General features: G+C 46.0%; 1 protein-coding gene across 1 annotated transcript; it reads left to right on the top strand.

Moving 5' to 3' along the window:
• The first annotated feature begins 3,407 nt into the window (after window positions 1-3,407).
• Window positions 3,408-4,298, top strand: LOC124673947. The gene is made up of 4 exons (XM_047209991.1): window positions 3,408-3,471; window positions 3,578-3,637; window positions 3,715-3,990; window positions 4,179-4,298. The coding sequence occupies exons 1-4, from the start codon at window positions 3,412-3,414 to the stop codon at window positions 4,260-4,262; spliced, it is 480 nt and encodes a 159-aa protein (XP_047065947.1). The 5' UTR covers window positions 3,408-3,411; the 3' UTR covers window positions 4,263-4,298.
• The last annotated feature ends 7,938 nt before the right edge of the window (window positions 4,299-12,236 follow it).

The raw sequence follows: 12,236 nt of genomic DNA on the forward strand, positions 1-12,236 counted from the left end.
TGGGGAGTGACGAAACCCCTAAGGTTGTGTTGTGCTTGTTGCCACTAGGGATAAAACATTGATGCTATGTCCGAGGATGTAGTTATTGATTACATTACGCACCATACTTAATGCAATTGTACGTTGCTTTGCAACTTAATGCTTGGAAGGGGTTCGGATGATAACCCGAAGGTGGACTTTTTAGGCATAGATGCGGTTGGATGGCGGTCTATGTACTTTGTCGTAATGCCCAATTAAATCTCACTATATTTATCATGACATGTATGTGCATTGTTATGCTCTCTCTATTTGTCAATTGCCCGACTGTAATTTGTTCACCCAACATGCTTTTATCTTATGGGAGAGACACCTCTAGTGAACTGTGGACCCCGGTCCATTCTTTTATACTGAAATACAAATCTGCTCCAATACTTGTTCTTTACTGTTTTCTTGCAAACAATCATCTTCCATACAATACGGTTAATCATTTGTTACAGCAAGCCGGTGAGATTGACAACCTCACTGTTTCGTTGGGGAAAAGTACTTTTGTTGTGTTGTGCAGATTCCACGTTGGCGCCGGAATCTCTGGTGTTGCGCCGCACTACATCCCGCCGCCATCAACCTTCAACGTGCTTCTTGGCTCCTCCTGGTTCGATAAACCTTGGTTTCTTTCTGAGGGAAAACTTGCTGCTGTGCGCATCATACCTTCCTCTTGGGGTTGCCCAACGAACGTGTGAATTACACGCCATCAAGCACATTTTCTGGCGCCGTTGCCGGGGAACTGAAGAAAAGTTACACCACAGGGATCTCTAACTCCCACGTCAACTTTGCGCCAGCAGTCTCCTCTTGCGTGAAGAACCCCGGGCACGCAGCGGCGGCGGCCATGAAGAACCCCGGGCTCGCAGCGGCGGCCATGGAGCCGGAGGTGATCATCTCGTGGATCTCCTCTTCGTTCGGCGCCGCCATCGCACCGAACGGGAGCGGCCCTCGTCGCAGGGCCGGCGAGGTGCCCTCGAACAGTCCGCCGCCGCCGACGTCAAGCTCGGGCAGCGACGTCGTGGACCTGGACGGTTGGACGTAGGCGCCCTCTTGGAACACGGCAGTCGGCGACGGCGAGTACAGCGAAGGGGAGAAGGACGACGGGGAACTGGTTGTACCTTGCGTCGGCCATTGGCCGGGGAACATGTTTGCCGCCGCTCATGGCCATGCTGATCATCCTCGCTTGTTCGTCCCGGGCCGCCGCGCCGCCCTCTTGGCGGCGGCTCTTTTCACCCTCTCCGCCCTGCCGCTTGTTTCCACCTCGCGCCGTTTCTCGTCCGCCGCCCACTCGGCGTTCGACATGCCCGGCGGCTTCGTCGTCTTCGCCCGCATTTTCCTCGCCGGCGCCTTCGGCGGCATTGTGGTGGACGAGAAGACGAGGAGGAGAGTGGTGGTGGACGAGAAGATGCCGCCGGGAACTGAAGCTGGAAGACGAAGAGATTGGGGAATTTCGGCGGGAGAGAATGGGGATATGCAAGCAAATTGGAGGGAATGGGGATATGCAAGCAAATTGGGGGGGGAAATCGACAGGATTTGGTTTTCCAGTCGCCGACTACGCGGGTCCACACGATGTTTCGCGCCAAAATCTTTCGTCCGGAGTCCCCGAGCGCGCCCGGGGGGGCGGGGATGGCGTGGGCTCGCCGGATGGATGAAGGGTCAAATCCGGACGAAAACGAGGAACCGGGGGCGCGACTAGACCGAATTTCACCGTCCGGATGGAAAAAACGTTGTTCGGGAGCCTCGTCGGGGGACGAGTGGAGATGCTCTAATCGATCTTGTCTAATACTGTATTTTATCACTACAATCGCCTTCGTGCGCTCTGCTTTCGTGGTTTGGATACACGCGCCCTGCGAGCTTCAAGCTCGAACGGTCGACGCTCTCTGCACAGTTCCTCACATGGCCTCGCTCTGCGCCTCCTGGTGCTGGGCAGCTCCCGTGACCGTCGCCGCCGCGTCCCCGAGCACGCGCCCCGCTCGCGTGACCCTGCGCGCGCTCCCGCGCGCCGCCTCGCCGGCGCCGTTGCTGAGGATCCAGCTGGGTCGACGCCCGCGCGGCGCATTCTTCCTCTCCCGGTGCCAGAAGGGCGCCGATCGCCACCTCGAGCCTGAGCCCGAGCCCGAGCCCGAGCCCGAGCAGGGGTGAGAGGACGGCGGTCCGGATTCGGTAAGCTGCACAGTTCTGTCTTGATTTCCTTTCTTCCAGGCGTTGTTGATGTCTCGGATGCGATCACGCGCGCGAGGAAGATACCTACCTACAGAGAACTACCTGTGTGCTCTACTTATGCTTGACCTTTAATTGCTTCTTCAGTTAGACGTCATGATCAAAGATCTGACGGAGTACAGTGACTACTATAGAGCCAACAAACTGGGCCTGGTATGTTTTGATCGCTTTTGTTTTTTGAATTATCACCACCTGGGTCGCATTGTTGTAGCTAGTTTAAATTATCAGTAAATGTGTTCTGTAATTTCTGCTTCTAAGTTGCGAGAGACACAATTACGTAGCCATGTCAGTTGAGACTTCTATGCCAGTTCAATACCACCACGGGAAATACATGTAATGCTTGCTGGCGTGTGTTCGCTTCTCCCAAGAATAATTGAAGAAATTTATCTTAAGTCACCAACATTACCATTAATAAGAAAAAATGGATAAATAACACTGGCAGGTTAGAGAAGTTAGTGAAAATAATAATCATGTTTCTTTTTCTGGGAGAACATAATAACATGTTCCTTGAGAAGAGGTAACTATTTTGGCTGTTTTTTTAATCTGGATTTAGCATGTATTGTTTTTTACTCGATTTAAATATGTTGCTGTCTCTAATGCATTTGTTGGTTTTATTTGAAACAGCGCGTGCCACCCAGGATGTTCCGTAAGCAGGACGATGAAATTTGTGAGCATATGAAGAAGATTATTCGTTCCAAGGTTAGCCCTCATTGCATTATCGTTCATGTAAATTTATTTTTTCTTCGAAAGGGTAATAAATAAATATCAAAACGGTACCAAAAACACCCGGATTCTGCAACAACGTAATGTCAAGATCTAGTTAAGACATCAAGGATGCACATAGCCAAATTTAGTTAACCGAATGCAAAAGTTTCTCGGCTATAAATTCATGCAGATTTTTTTATAGTTCCAACCAACATCAAATGTGGTATGCAAACCTAGTTGCCATTTCTATTTAGAGGACTATATATATTTTTACAGCACTTGGAAGACTATAAGCATGCTTTATCTAGTGGATAAATTAACACATCTGCGATTAAAAAAACTAAGGGGTACTACAGATCCTTTGATGTGTTGTTTCTCTCGGTTTCTTGATTGTAGACAGTCCCTTGTGGCAACGATGGAAAAAGGATCAACACGTCATTGGGTCAAGAGAATCCAAGCAACAATCAGATGGCAATGACGGTCTGCCAGCGAGCTCGATCATCTCTAGATATAGCTTCCACGGTCATGGTAAGTTCTAAATAGATTACTTGTGTTTTGTTAGCAAATCATGCCCGCGCATTCGTTTTTACTCATGGCTGGTGCAAAACCACGGCAACTGTGTAAAAATATCCAGGATATTACATCATTGTTAGGCCTCGGTACAACAGAAATCTCTCAACATACAACAGATCAGGTAAAACTCCCTATAAGGTATTTTCGTTGCACTTTTTGATATGGTAGACACATACTGATATTTTTTCCTTAATATAGATGGTTAGGCTGTATGCAGCAACCTTTTGTGACGCTGCCGAGGCTGCCTGCCTCACAGGGGTTGAGAAGGACACAATTCTTTCGTTTCTCGGGGCTCTTGGATGTTTAGGGGCAATTGCACACATCTTGGTTGAAGATATCAGGGCCAAACTCAAAGATGGTCCTTGGAAGAATAAGATAAAGTTTCACTTGGATATAGATTACCACGAATTCTGTAAGAAGATGGATGCTTTGAAAAAGGAAATTGATCTGGCTGAACGAAATGATGCACGCAAGGTACATTTTGTTTGACCCATTAGTCGTCCCCCCATCATTTTTACTATCGCCAATAGTAAATCATAATCCATATGGCCACACAAAATTATGCCTACAATGTACACCACAGCGTGGGTGCGACTTGTACTTTTGCAGCTCTGATAGGAAATATTTTCCCAGGTTCTAATAGTGTACATCTACTTTAACAGGCTATGGATCAGGTACTCTGGAATGGCGTGCGGCATGCAGAATCATATGTTTCCAAACTGATCAAAGATGCGTTATCCCAGTAGTAAGTTAATCAAATTGATTTGCAGCCTTCCAAATGCAGGTGGTTTTGGCTATAGTGAACATTGTCACCTGTTGTGTATTGCTGCATGCTAAGCGCTATACATGAATCATCTGCCTGTTGTTGGGGTGAAGCCATATGCAGAAAAAAGAGAATGCTTGCATAAGTATTCTTCTTTGCTAGCTAGAGAGCCGAAACAAGAAGAAAAATGCATGGAGAATAATGTTCCATTGGTTCTTAATGTGTTGATATTGTAATGGAGGAAGAATAATGTCCATGATTTTTAATACAAGTGATTTTTTTCCCTGAAGCAAGTATATTTTATTCAAGCAAATCTCCATACAATTTGTAGTCAGGGCTAAAATCAAGCGGTCCCAAGCCTCTTCATTTTACCCCGCTTGGATACAACGTTTGATAGTTTAGTTTGTGCCTACTTCTGCGAAAACTTTGGCTCTTCACTTAGAGCATCTCCAGTCGCGTCCCCCAAACCGTCCCCCAAACCGCGCCGGATCGAGCGTTTGGGGGACGTGTTTTGTTCGTGCCGCGTTTGGGGGACGTCGCTCCCCAGTCGCGTCCCCCAAACGCCGCCCCCAAATGAATATTTGTGCACGAAAATAAAGGTTTTCATTCAATTTTGATTATATATTACAAAGTTTGAATGAAAACGGCTAGATATCATCTAAACCTAGACTACTGACCGCCCGGCGGCGCGTTCGACGGCCCCGCCCCGTCGTCGCCTCCCCTACGCCGCAGCTCCTCCTGCGCGCGCCTCCTCTCCTTGCGTTCGGCGGTGGCCAGACGGTGCCGTTCCCGCCGCGCGTCCTCCGCCGTCCCCTGCTGCGCCGCCTGGAGGGAGAGCTCGATGGCGCGACGAATATGCGCCTCTTCGCGGGCACAGGCGTCGTCCTGGAGCTTCTTCTCCGACTCGAAGGACTTGACCAGGGCGCGTTGCTGATCGGCCGTCTCGTCCGGGTGCGGCCCGTCGTCGTCGGACCAGTCGAACTCGTCGTCGTCGTCGTCCTCCACCTCGGTCTCCTCCGCCTCGGCCTCCTCCTGAAGGAGATATGCCCTAGAGGCAATAATAAAAGTGGTTATTATTTATATCTCTATGTTTATGATAAATGTTTATATGTCATGCTATAATTGTATTAACCGAAACATTAGTACATGTGTGATATGTAGACAACAAGAAGTCCCTAGTATGCCTCTTAAACTAGCTTGTTGATTAATGGATGATTAGTTTCATAATCATGAACATTGGATGTTATTAATAACAAGGTTATATCATTATATGAATGATGTAATGGACACACCCAATTAAGCGTAGCATAAGATCTCGTCATTAAGTTATTTGCTATAAGCTTTCGATACATAGTTACCTAGTCCTTATGACCATGAGATCATATAAATCACTTATACCGGAAAGGTACTTTGATTACACCAAACACCACCGCGTAAATGGGTGGCTATAAAGGTGGGATTAAGTATCCGGAAAGTATGAGTTGAGACATATGGATCAACAGTGGGATTTGTCCATCCCGATGACGGATAGATATACTCTGGGCCCTCTCGGTGGAATGTCGTCTAATGTCTTGCAAGCATATGAATGAGTTCATAAGAGACCACATACCACGGTACGAGTAAAGAGTACTTGTCGTGGAGACGAGGTTGAACAAGGTATAGAATGATACCGAAGATCAAACCTCGGACAAGTAAAATATCGCGAGACAAAAGGAATTTGGTAATATATGGGAATGGTTCATTCGATCACTAAAGTCATCGTTGAATATGTGGGAGCCATTATGGATCTCCAGATCCCGCTATTGGTTATTGGTCGGAGTGAGTACTCAACCATGTCCGCATAGTTCGCGAACCGTAGGGTGACACACTTAAAGTTGGATGTTGAAATGGTAGAACTTGAATATGGAATGGAGTTGGAATATTTGTTCGGAGTCCCGGATGTGATCCCGGACATCACGAGGAGTTCCGGAATGGTCCGGAGAATAAGATTCATATATAGGATGTCATTTTATGTGAATAAAATGACGCGGAAGGTTCTATGGAAGGTTCTAGAAGGTTCTAGAAAAGTCCGGAAGAAACCACCAAGGAAGGTGGAGTCCACAAGGGACCCCACCTCCATGGCCGGCCAACCCTAGTGGGGGAGGAGTCCCAAGTGGACTCCCCCTTAGGGGGCCGGCCACCCCCACATGGGAGGTGGGAATCCCACCTTTGGGTGGGAGTCCTAGTTGGGCTAGGATTGCCCCCTCCTATGGAAGGTTTTGGTTCGGGTCTTATTCGAAGACTTGGACACCACCTCTTGGGGTTCCACCTATATAATGAGGGGCCAAGGGGAGGGCCGGCCACCCTAAGAACCACCCTAAGAACCACCCTAAGAACCACCCTAAGAACCACCCTAAGAACCACCAAGGTGGCCGCACCCCATAGTGGCCGGCGCCTCCCTCTCCCCAAACCCTAGCCGCCCGCTCCTCCACATCCCGCATAGCTTAGCGAAGCTCCGCCGGACTTCTACACCGCCACCGACACCACGCCGTCGTGCTGTCGGATTCAAGAGGAGCTACTACTTCCGCTGCCCGCTGGAACGGGGAGGTGGACGTCGTCTTCATCAACAACCGAACGTGTGACCGAGTACGGAGGTGCTGCCCGTTCGTGGCGCCGGAACCGATCGTGATCAAGATCTTCTACGCGCTTTTGCAAGCGGCAAGTGAACGTCTACCGCAGCAACAAGAGCCTCATCTTGTAGGCTTTGGAATCTCTTCAAGGGTGAGACTCGATACCCCCTCGTTGCTACCGTCTTCTAGATTGCATCTTGGCTTGGATTGCGTGTTTGCGGTAGGAAAATTTTTGTTTTCTATGCTACGTTATCCTACAGTGGTATCAGAGCCGTGTCTATGCATAGATGGTTGCACGAGTAGAACACAATGGTTTTGTGGGCGTTGATGCTCTTGTTGTCTTTAGTTGAGTACTTTGCATCTTTATGGCATAGTGGGATGAAGCGGCTCGGACTAACTTTACATGACCGCGTTCATGAGACTTGTTCCTCGTTCGACATGCAACTTGTATTGCATAAGAGGCTTTGCGGGTGTCTCGTCTCTCCTACTATAGTAAAGATTCAATTTACTCTTCTATTGACAACATTAGTATCAACGTTGTGGTTCATGTTCGTAGGTAGATTAGATCTATATCGAAAACCCTAAACCACGTAAAATATGCAAACCAAATTAGAGAGCGTCTAACTTGTTTTTGCGGGGTTTGGTGATGTGATATGGCCATAATGTGATGATGAATATGTATGAGATGATCATTATTGTATTGTGGCAACCGGCAGGAGCCTTATGGTTGTCTTTAAATTTCATGTTGAGTAGTATTTCAAAGAAGTTGTAATAGTTGCTACATGGAGGACAATCATGAAGACGGCGCCATTGACCTTGACGCTACGCCGACAATGATGGAGATCATGCCCGAAGATGATGGAGATCATGTCCGTGCTTTGGAGATGAAGATCAAAGGCGCAAAGACAAAAGGGCCATATCATATCACATATGAACTGCATGTGATGTTAATCCTTTTATGCATCTTATTTTGCTTAGATCGCGACGGTAGCATTATAAGATGATCCCTCACTAAAATCTCAAGATAATAAAGTGTTCATCCTTAGTAGCACCGTTGCCAAGACTTGTCGTTTCGAAGCATCTCGTGATGATCGGGTGTGATAGAATCAACAAGTGCATACAACGGGTGCAAGCCAGCTTTGCACATGCGGATACTAAGGTGGCCTTGACGAGCCTAGCATGTACGGACATGGTCTCGGAACACGTGATACCGAAAGGTAGAGCATGAATCATATGATTGATATGATGAACACTTTGAGTGTTCGCCATTGAAATTACACCTTGTCTCGTGATGATCGGACTATGGTGTGGTGGATTTGGTTCGTGTGATCACTAAGACAATGCGAGGGATATTGTTTTGAGTGGGAGTTCACCTAGATTTTTAATTATATTGAATTAAAATTTGAACTCAATTTGTCATAAACTTAGTCTAAACTATTGCAAATATATGTTGTAGAGATGGCGTCCCCAATCAATTTTAACCAGTTCCTAGAGAAAGAAAAGCTTAAGAGCAACGGTAGCAACTTCACCGACTGGTTCCGTCATGTGAGGATCTTCCTCTCTCGGCGGAAATCTGCAATATGTGCTTGATGCACCGCTAGGTGACCCTCCTGCTGAAACTGAAACCGATGAAGTAAAAGCTGTTTACGAGACTCGGAAAACTCGGTACTCTCAAGTTCGGTGTGCCATCCCGTGCGTCCGGAATCCGATCTTCAAAAACGTTTTGAGCACCACGATCCTCATGAGTTGATGAAAGAATTGAAGACTATTTTCGAGACTCATGCGGCCGTGGAATGCTATGAAGCATCGAAACATTTCTTCAGCCTGTATGATGGAAGAAGGCAGCTCCATTAGTGAGCACATGCTCGCCATGACCGGGCATGCGAAGAAACTCGCTGACTTGGGAATAGTGATTCCTAACGGACCGGGGATTAATCGTGTCCTTCAATCACTGCCACCAAGTTACAAGAACTTTGTGATGAACTACAATATGCATAACATGAACAAGGAGTTACCTGAACTCTTTGGCATGCTAAAAGCTGCTGAGATTGAGATCAAGAAAGAGCACCAAGTGTTGATGGTCAACAAGACCACTAGTTTCAAGAAACAGGGCAAGTCTAAGGGAAAATTCAAGAAGGGTGGCAAGAAAGCTGCCACGCCTCCTATGAAACCTAAGAACGGCCCTAAGCCTGATGCTGAGTGCTATTACCGCAAGGAGAAGGGACACTCGGAAGCGTAATTGCTCCAAGTATCCGGCTGATCCGAAGAGCGGCCTTGTCAAGAAGAAGAAAGAAGGTATATCCGATATACATGTTATAGATGTTTATCTCACTCGGTTCTCGTTCTAGTACCTGGGTATTTGATACTGGTTCGGTTGCTCATATCCGTAACTCGAAACAGGAACTAAAGAATAAACGAAGACTACCGAAAGATGAAGTGACAATGCGCGTTGGAAATGGATCCAAAGTCGATGTGATCGCTCGTCGGCACACTTCCTCTACATCTACCTTCGGGATTAGTTTTAAGCCTAAATAATTGTTATTTTGTACCCGCGTTGAGCATGAACATTATATCCGGATCTTGTTTAATGCAAGACGGTTATTCATTCAAGTCCGAGAATAATGGTTGTTCTATTTTTATGAATAATATCTTTTATGGTCGAGCACCACAAAAGAATGGCTTATTTCTGTTAGATCTCGATAGTAGTGATACGCATATACATAACATTGATGCTAAGCGAATTAAATTGAATGATAATTCTACTTATATGTGGCACTCGTCGTCTTGGTCATATTGGAGTGAAGCGCATGAAGAAACTCCATACTCGATGGATTACTTGAATCACTTGACTTTGAGTCACTTGATAGATGCGAAGCATGTCTAATGGGAAAAATGACTAAGACTCCATTTTCTCGGTATGATGGAGCGAGCTACCGACTTATTGGAAATCATACATACCGATGTGTGCGGACCAATGAGTGTAGCATCGCGCGGTGGTTATCGTTATGTTCTAACCTTCACGAGATGATCCGAGTAGATATGGGTATATCTATTTCATGAAACATAAATCCGAAACTTTTGAGAAGTTTAAGGAATTCCAACGTGAAGTAGAAAATCAACGTAACAAGAAGATTAAATTTCTACGATCTGATCGCGGAGGTGAATATCCGAGTTATGAGTTTGGCATGCATTTAAAGAAATGCGGAATACTTTCACAATTGACACCGCCGGGAACACCACAACGAAACGGTGTGTCCGAACGTCGTAATCGAACTCTCTTAGATATGGTTCGTTCTATGATGTCTCTTACCGATTTGCCGTTATCATTTTGGAGTTATGCATTAGAGACAGACCGCATTCACTTTAAATAGAGCACCATCAAAATCCGTAGAAACGACACCGTATGAATTATGGTTTAATAAGAAACCTAAGTCTGTCGTTCCTTAAAGTTTGGGGTTGCGAAGCCTATGTAAAAAGGTTACAACCGGACAAGCTAGAACCCAAAGCGGAGAAATGCATCTTCATAGGATACCCTAAGGAAACTATAGGGTACACTTTCTATCACAGATCCGAAGGCAAAATCTTTGTTGCTAAGAACGGAACCTTTCTTGAGAAAGAATTTCTCACTAAAGAAGTGACTGGAAGAAAAGTAGAACTCGATGAGATTAATGAATCTATACTCGTTGATCGCAGTAGCGCAAGCATCGGAAGATGTACCCGTACCGCCTACACCGGCAACAGAGGAAGCTAATGATAATGATCATGAAACTTCGAACGAGGAAACTACCGAACCTCGCAGATCGACAAGGGAACATGCCACTCTCGATTGGTATGATCCTTGTCTAAATGTCATGATTGTGGATAACAATGATGAGGACCCTGCGACGTATGAAGAAGCGATGATGAGCCCAGTATTCCAACAAATGGCAAGAAGCCATGAAATCCGAAATGGGATCCATGTATGATAACAAAGTATGGACTTTGGTAGACTTACCCGATAGCCGAAAGGTCATCGAGAATAAATGGATCTTCAAGAGAAAAACAGATGCCGATGGTAATATTACTGTCTATAAAGCTCGACTTGTCGCAAAGGGTTTCCGACAAATTCAAGGAATTGACTACGATGAGACTTTCTCACCCGTAGCGAAGCTAAAATCTGTGAGGATTTTGTTAGCAATAGCTGCATTTTTCGATTATGAGATTTGGCGGATGGATGTCAAAACGGCGTTCCTTAATGGAGACATTGAGGAAGAGTTGTATATGGTACAACCCAAAGGTTTTGTTGATCCTAAAAATGCTGACAAAGTATGCAAACTTCAGCGTTCAATCTATGGACTGAAGCAAGCATCGAGAAGTTGGAACCGACGCTTTGATAAGGTGATCAAAGACTTCGGGTTTATACAGTGTCATGGAGAGGCCTCTATTTACAAGAAAGTGAGTGGGAGCTCTGTAGCATTCCTGATATTATATGTAGATGACATATTATTGATCGGGAATGATATAGAACTATTAAGCAGTGTAAAAGGTTATTTGAATAACAGTTTTTCAATGAAAGACCTTGGTGAAGCATCGTATATATTAGGCATCAAGATTTATAGAGATAGATCAAGACGCCTAATAGGGCTATCACAGAGTACATACATGGACAAGATTCTAAAGAAGTTTAGAATGGACGAAAGTAAGAAAGGGTTTTTACCTATGTTACCAGTGCAAGGTCTTGAGTAAGACTCAAGGACCGGCTACGGCAGAAGAAGGAGAAAGGATGAATCAAATCCCCTATGCTTCGGCAGTAGGCTCTATTATGTATGCCATGCTATGTACAAGACCGGATATAGCGCATGCTGTTAGTTTGACTAGCAGATATCAAAGTGATCCAGGAATGGAACACTGGACAGCGGTCAAGAATATCCTGAAGTACTTGAAAAGAACTAAGGATATGTTTCTTTGTTATGGAGGTGACCAAGAGCTCGTTGTAACAAGTTACACCGATGCAAGTTGGAACACTGATCCTGATGACTCTAAGTCACAATCTGGGTACGTGTTTATATTGAATGGTGCTGCAAGTAAGCTGGGCAAGCTCGAAGCGGTGCACGGTGGCGAAGTCTTCAACAGTAATCGAGTACATAGCGGCTTCGCAGGCTTCATCGGAAGCGGTATGGATGAAGAGGTTCATTGTAGAGCTCGGTGTGGTTCCTAGTGCATTGGACCCATTAATCATTTATCGTGATAACATGGGTGCCATCGCCAATGCACAAGAGCCAAGGTCACACAAGAGGCTGAAGCATATCAAGCTGCGTTACCACTCGATTCGCGAGTACATCGAAGATGGAGAAGTAAAGATTTGCAAA

Source organism: Lolium rigidum, chromosome 7, assembly GCF_022539505.1.
Source record: "Lolium rigidum isolate FL_2022 chromosome 7, APGP_CSIRO_Lrig_0.1, whole genome shotgun sequence".
NCBI classification, from domain to species: Eukaryota; Viridiplantae; Streptophyta; class Magnoliopsida; order Poales; family Poaceae; genus Lolium; species Lolium rigidum.

Excerpts from the sequence above, each read along its gene's own strand:
- LOC124673947 (XM_047209991.1), top strand. The coding sequence starts at position 3,412 with ATGGCAATGACGGTCTGCCAGCGAGCTCGATCATCTCTAGATATAGCT. Across the intron at positions 3,638-3,714 it reads CTCAACATACAACAGATCAG|ATGGTTAGGCTGTATGCAGC; the intron begins GTAAAACTCCCT and ends TCCTTAATATAG. Across the intron at positions 3,991-4,178 it reads AACGAAATGATGCACGCAAG|GCTATGGATCAGGTACTCTG; the intron begins GTACATTTTGTT and ends CTACTTTAACAG.